The sequence below is a fragment of the Sinocyclocheilus anshuiensis genome, unplaced genomic scaffold, assembly GCF_001515605.1.
Source record: "Sinocyclocheilus anshuiensis isolate Anshui unplaced genomic scaffold, SAMN03320099.WGS_v1.1 scaffold189, whole genome shotgun sequence".
Classification (NCBI taxonomy): Eukaryota; Metazoa; Chordata; class Actinopteri; order Cypriniformes; family Cyprinidae; genus Sinocyclocheilus; species Sinocyclocheilus anshuiensis.
Genome location: NW_015540861.1, coordinates 125,543 through 132,441, shown reverse-complemented (window position 1 = coordinate 132,441; position 6,899 = coordinate 125,543). Strand labels below are relative to the sequence as shown.

At 37.0% G+C, this 6,899-nt stretch overlaps 1 protein-coding gene across 2 annotated transcripts in view; it reads left to right on the top strand.

The window, feature by feature from the left end:
- tbx3a (T-box transcription factor 3a) overlaps nucleotides 1-2,141 on the top strand; it is a 7,884-nt gene extending 5,743 nt beyond the window's left edge. The window contains exons 7-8 of one of the 2 annotated variants that reach the window (XM_016485529.1): nucleotides 532-578; nucleotides 1,186-2,141. In XM_016485529.1, the coding sequence (XP_016341015.1) occupies nucleotides 532-578; nucleotides 1,186-1,558 (420 nt within the window). In that variant the 3' untranslated portion in view covers nucleotides 1,559-2,141. Of the gene's footprint in view, nucleotides 1-531; nucleotides 1,152-1,185 lie in introns of those variants that run through there. The other variant, XM_016485528.1, reaches the window with a different exon arrangement.
- Nucleotides 2,142-6,899: the final 4,758 nt, after the last annotated feature.

The following is a 6,899-nucleotide window of genomic DNA, read 5'->3' as shown; positions in this document are numbered from 1 at the left end:
CTACTGCAAAAAAAATGTTAACTTAAAATAGTAACGTTCAAATTACTGAATAATGTTTGCAGTGAATGAATCAATCTAAATACACAATGTATACCAACAAAGCTAATTTTGTGGGTTAAATCAGATAGAAATAGATCTTTAAGCTAACAATTGCACGTTATCATATTTTACAGTATACATAGCCTACTACAGGCCACAACATCAGGGAAAAAACATGCATGTGTATGTGTGTGTATCAAGGAAAAAGTGAATATAAATTAGGTACAAGGAAACTGAAAAGCAGGATAAAACATACATATTTTTATTTTATTTTCATCACAAATTATTACCTCTGGTGTTGATAATAAAAAAACTACAGCATTTTATATATTCCCCTATTGGTCGCCATTGACATATGAATCCATGTGTTGATCTTAAAGTCAGTTTACATCACACATATTGCACAATGAGGACAATGTGAATGATCACAACACAAAATATTCCAGTTGTTCATTTTGTTAAAAATCTTGCTGTCTGTCTGTCTGTCTGTAGGGTCTGGCTCTGTCTCCTTTTGGATGTCTCTTCCCGTATCCTTACACATATATGGCCGCCGCTGCAGCTGCTTCATCCGCCGCCTCTTCATCGGTCCATCGTCATCCGTTTCTAAACGCGGTGCGGCCCCGGTTAAGGTACAGCCCTTACTCTTTACCGAGCGTTCCCGACAGCACTTTGCTTACAACGGCTGTCCCACCCATGGCGAGCAGTGCCTTCGATCTGAAGGGAGACGGGATGACCACGAGTCCCACTTCAGCTGCTCTGGACTCTGAGGTCACCAGCCGCTCGTCTGGTTCAGTATCACTCTCACCAAAAACCTGCGCCGAGAAAGATTCCAGCACCGAGTTACAGAGCATCCAGCGCCTGGTCAGTGGACTTGAATCCAAATCGGAAAGAGCGCGCAGTGTGTCTCCATAGAGTGCTGCGCGTGAGTGATGGTGACCGGACCGGGAACGATGAAGACATTGACAGACCTACAGGTTGCGTACGACGATTAGCCCGTTTACAATACGGACCTGCATCGGACAAAAAGTTGACTCAAAATGCACTTTGATAAAACAAAAATAAACACGTAAAATGTATGTTGTTCATTTGCTAAATTAAAACAGTAACTTTGATTGCCCAGGCAAGGATGTCAGAGACTCCTTACACATATATGGCCGCCGCTGCAGCTGCTTCATCCGCCGCCTCTTCATCGGTCCATCGTCATCCGTTTCTAAACGCGGTGCGGCCCCGGTTAAGGTACAGCCCTTACTCTTTACCGAGCGTTCCCGACAGCACTTTGCTTACAACGGCTGTCCCACCCATGGCGAGCAGTGCCTTCGATCTGAAGGGAGACGGGATGACCACGAGTCCCACTTCAGCTGCTCTGGACTCTGAGGTCACCAGCCGCTCGTCTGGTTCAGTATCACTCTCACCAAAAACCTGCGCCGAGAAAGATTCCAGCACCGAGTTACAGAGCATCCAGCGCCTGGTCAGTGGACTTGAATCCAAATCGGAAAGAGCGCGCAGTGTGTCTCCATAGAGTGCTGCGCGTGAGTGATGGTGACCGGACCGGGAACGATGAAGACATTGACAGACCTACAGGTTGCGTACGACGATTAGCCCGTTTACAATACGGACCTGCATCGGACAAAAAGTTGACTCAAAATGCACTTTGATAAAACAAAAATAAACACGTAAAATGTATGTTGTTCGTTTGCTAAATTAAAACTTTGATTGCCCAGGCAAGGATGTCAGAGACTGAATCAAGCTGCTGCTCCTCTTTATGTTATACGTCAGGGTGACGGATTTGATTTAATTTAATATGCACTCTGAATATGTTTATTTGATGTGTCTTTATCGGATGTCTTTGAAAACATATTCATGAATTAAATAAGTTACCAGAGGCATATTGCATGTCAAAGACCAGACTTAATCAAGACTGCTGTTTTTGAGTTAAATGTTTTAGTCTGTATTATTCGAAGCGAGCGCAAATTCACCAAGAACGAAATCTACACTACAGTTTTAAGACTATTTTGCAATATGACGGAGTTACCTCAGTAAAACCTTAAGGACGTTTTCTAGTGTGTGTGTGTGTGTGTGTGTGTATACACACATACATAATTTTATTTTTTTTGTAAAATGTGGAAGGCAGGCTAGTCAAACATTTATCTTGTTTTATTCATTTTTTCTAAAGTTGTCAATGAGAGACCACTGATTAATCATTTGATTGTCTAGGTTAACAGACGTGGTACTAAAATTGCTTATAAAATACAGCTTCGAAATGAACTGGGAAAAGGGATCATATGGATCAAAATGGATCATATGGTTATAATAAATAAAAATGTAAATAACGATATATACATATAACATATTTATGTAATTATTTCATATGAATATTGCTTGTAAATACAACTGAGATTGTTTGTTTGTTTGAGGGAGCTTAACTTAATTTATTGTTGACATATGTGTAAAATAGTTTGTGAGCATTTTCCTTGTTGATTACGTTCTCATTTGCGTCCTCCAGACTCTGGAATCCACCCGTAATACCACAGTGCTAGTTTCTCTAGCAGAAAAAAAGTAATGTGCCATCGTTTTGATTAACTGTTGTGTAAGTGCTTTGGTTCAAAAAAATTAAAGGCGATAACACAATGCATCAATGGCTTGAAAGTAATGACACTTTTCTTTCACAGCAGCTAAAATGCTTTAGTCCAAGTGTGTGTTTAAATTAACTGTTCGTGACATATGAGCCTAAACTGCCAAAAAATAAATAAATCAATAAAAAAGTGTAGAAAAGCGTAATGAAATAAAGATTTTCCATTGTGTTCCTAATGTGTTCAGACTTACTTAATTTGTATAATTTACGATCTGATGACGAAATTTATTCAAACATGACCACCTGAAATAGACAATTAAAATCAGTTTTATATTTCTTTGACATTTCGAACTACACAATTACAATGCGCACAAAGACCACTTGCGTATAACCAAATAAAGTAATAATCAAAATAAAGTGATTCATAAAAACATTCATTCAAATGTTGATCTACACTCTAAACAATGCTAAATGCTGGGTTAAACACAACCCAGTGCTGGGTAAAATAGGGACAAAACTATTTTGCAATATGACGGAGTTACCTCAGTAAAACCTTAAGGACGTTTTCTAGTGTGTGTGTGTGTGTGTGTGTGTATACACACATACATAATTTTATTTTTTTTGTAAAATGTGGAAGGCAGGCTAGTCAAACATTTATCTTGTTTTATTCATTTTTTCTAAAGTTGTCAATGAGAGACCACTGATTAATCATTTGATTGTCTAGGTTAACAGACGTGGTACTAAAATTGCTTATAAAATACAGCTTCGAAATGAACTGGGAAAAGGGATCATATGGATCAAAATGGATCATATGGTTATAATAAATAAAAATGTAAATAACGATATATACATATAACATATTTATGTAATTATTTCATATGAATATTGCTTGTAAATACAACTGAGATTGTTTGTTTGTTTGAGGGAGCTTAACTTAATTTATTGTTGACATATGTGTAAAATAGTTTGTGAGCATTTTCCTTGTTGATTACGTTCTCATTTGCGTCCTCCAGACTCTGGAATCCACCCGTAATACCACAGTGCTAGTTTCTCTAGCAGAAAAAAAGTAATGTGCCATCGTTTTGATTAACTGTTGTGTAAGTGCTTTGGTTCAAAAAAATTAAAGGCGATAACACAATGCATCAATGGCTTGAAAGTAATGACACTTTTCTTTCACAGCAGCTAAAATGCTTTAGTCCAAGTGTGTGTTTAAATTAACTGTTCGTGACATATGAGCCTAAACTGCCAAAAAATAAATAAATCAATAAAAAAGTGTAGAAAAGCGTAATGAAATAAAGATTTTCCATTGTGTTCCTAATGTGTTCAGACTTACTTAATTTGTATAATTTACGATCTGATGACGAAATTTATTCAAACATGACCACCTGAAATAGACAATTAAAATCAGTTTTATATTTCTTTGACATTTCGAACTACACAATTACAATGCGCACAAAGACCACTTGCGTATAACCAAATAAAGTAAGAATCAAAATAAAGTGATTCATAAAAACATTCATTCAAATGTTGATCTACACTCTAAACAATGCTGGGTTAAACACAAGTATTAATAGACACCTGGATGAGGCGGTGATCAAATACAGTATACATACTGAGTCAATGGGTCATGCAGCCATCTATAAACATATCCAGAGACAAACGTGAGAAAATCTCAGCAACCCAGACACTACCAAAATCTCACAATAAACCTTTTTTTCCCACAAAATTCTTTTCTAACATCAAGGCTAAAAGTTCCTTTATTTTCCAATCACACACTCTAAAAAATGCTGGGTTAAACCCAACCACTGGGTCAAAACAGCCCAATTGCTGGGTTTGTCCCTATTTTACCCAGCACTGGTTTGTATTTAACCCAGCATTTTTTAGAGTGTAGAAGGAGGTAACTACTTTTCGATAATGAAGGATGTTCCCGAGCAAATAGGGAAAGAGAAAGTATTAGTCAGGGGTCTCCAAACTCGGTCTTGGAGGGCCGGTGTCCTGCAGAGTTTAACTCCAACTTGCCTCAACACACCTGCCTGGTGTAGTACTAGTATGCCTAGTAAGACCTTAATTTGCTGGTTCAGGTGTGTTTTATTAGGGTTGGAGCTAAACTCTGCGTGACACCGGCCCTCCAAGACCGAGTTTGGAGACCCCTGGTAGGCTATTTGCACATCTCCAGCTGTCATAGAATGAATTCATCCCTGTACATTAGGCTGTGACAAAGCTTTATAAGGCCCGTCGTGCGTGCATGTTTATGTGGACCAACGTGAACCTGAAAGAATGTAAAATAACTTGACTGCCCACTCTGTGGAGCCTCGAGTCAGAGTTTATCAAGAGTATATCTTTATTTGTATAAAGTACGGTTAATGAGTAACTGCATTGGCGCAGAAGAACAGTGGTAAACACCACGTAAACTATCGCAATTGCTTCTTCTATTGCTCAGCTGGCGCCTTCCTTATCAGGGCAGTGTTTATTACACGGCGGCGACGGAGCGTCTGAGTTCTGTTGTAGATAAAGTCAAACATGTCGCCACCCAGCGGTCACAGGGCAAAGTAACATGTCAAAGAGCAAAGTGTCATTTTCATTCATGCATACAAACATGCACACAAAAATGTTTTCGGCCAGTGTTTGCTTGAAAAACAAATTACGTATTATAACGTATTATTATTAGTGTATGTGAAGGAGATTAGGATGTCGGTTTGCAAATAGGCTAATACTAATGTACTAATAATGTACCAAGCGATACAAAAGACTGAGAGAACTATAATATAACAATTAAGAATCATAGTGGATTCTAACCTGTATGGCTGAACATCTTACAGGGCGGACGGGTTTCCATGTTGCTGTGTTTGACTATCAAAACGATGCAACAATAGTCGAAATTTGTCAAGGTGAATACAACCGTCCCATGTTTTATGTCAAAAAAAATAAAATGAAGATTAAAAAACAGAAAAATATATTTAAAATATATGAATATTAGATAACAGACCAGGCCAGTGTTTTGAAGGGATAGTTCACCAAAAAAGTGCAAATTAGAATGCATTTATTTTTCCTTGGGAACACAAAATATGTCTCGGTTTTTGTCTTTCTATACAATGAAAGTCTAATGTTGTATTTAGACCAGCGTTCTTCAAAATAACTTCTTTTGTGTTCCGCAGAAGAAATAAAGTCATGTTTGGGTGAGTATATGACAGAATTCACACCTATAGCACTATAGTCAAAATATCCTAGGGGAATTTTGTTGTTTTGTTTATTAATAATGGAATGCATAATAATATAAATAATTCAACCATAATGTGGAAAAAGACAATAACATAAAATAAAATTAAAAAAATAAGTAAGTTGCCTAAATATCAAGTGAGAATACGATAAATGGAAAACATAAAATGGTAATCCTGTATTTTCAGCAGAATATGGACTTGAAATTATCCTTATTTGATTGGTTCCCAATTATAATAGCTTCCATCAAAATATTCAACAAAGAATGAACATCGCCAGACTAACACATTATTGAACCCGTGACTCGCTGATTACGGTTTGATTGCAAAATCATTCGTTCTGTGGTCGTGTAAGGCTTAAAATGCAAAAATTCGACGTTGCATTACCGGCATCATTTGTTATAAAGATTGATATAGCTTGAAAATAAGTATCAAGAACATTTTGGAATGAGGATCTATCTTTGTGGTTGACCTGGTGCTGATCGGCGTAATTAAAGCGCCATCCACTGGTGATCTGAAGGTTATGAGAATCACCACTTTAATTCTCAGAGACTGATATATAGCCTACTATACTGAATCTGATATAACAATATAGCGTTTTTGAGGGAAAATTTTAGCTCTGTTATTTTTAATTTACAAGAAAATATCTGAGTTGATTTTTCAAATAAGTAAAATCATTTACTTTGTTTTCTTGAATGACAGCTCTCCTGTCCCCATGTTGAGAGAAATCGGTGCAGTGCAGAGGCGTTGTGTGAACATGATGTAATTGTAGTTCGAGACTAAATGTGAACATGCATTTACTCATCTCACTTGCACAAAAACAGATTCAGTATTCCTCAAAATGCACAAAAACAGTGAAATGCAAAATCCTTTATGTATTTAACTACTTAATGTATTTAATCCCTTCAGCCTGAGGCTTATTCATTTAACTTTTGGTGTTAAAGGGCTTTTACATTTGCCAAAAACAGTACTTTTTATATTAAAAACAAACAAGCAAACCCAGACCAGATGGAAAAAGTAATGCAAAAGGTTACTAATGCAATAAAAAGTAAGTTAGTTGCTTTTAGTAACCA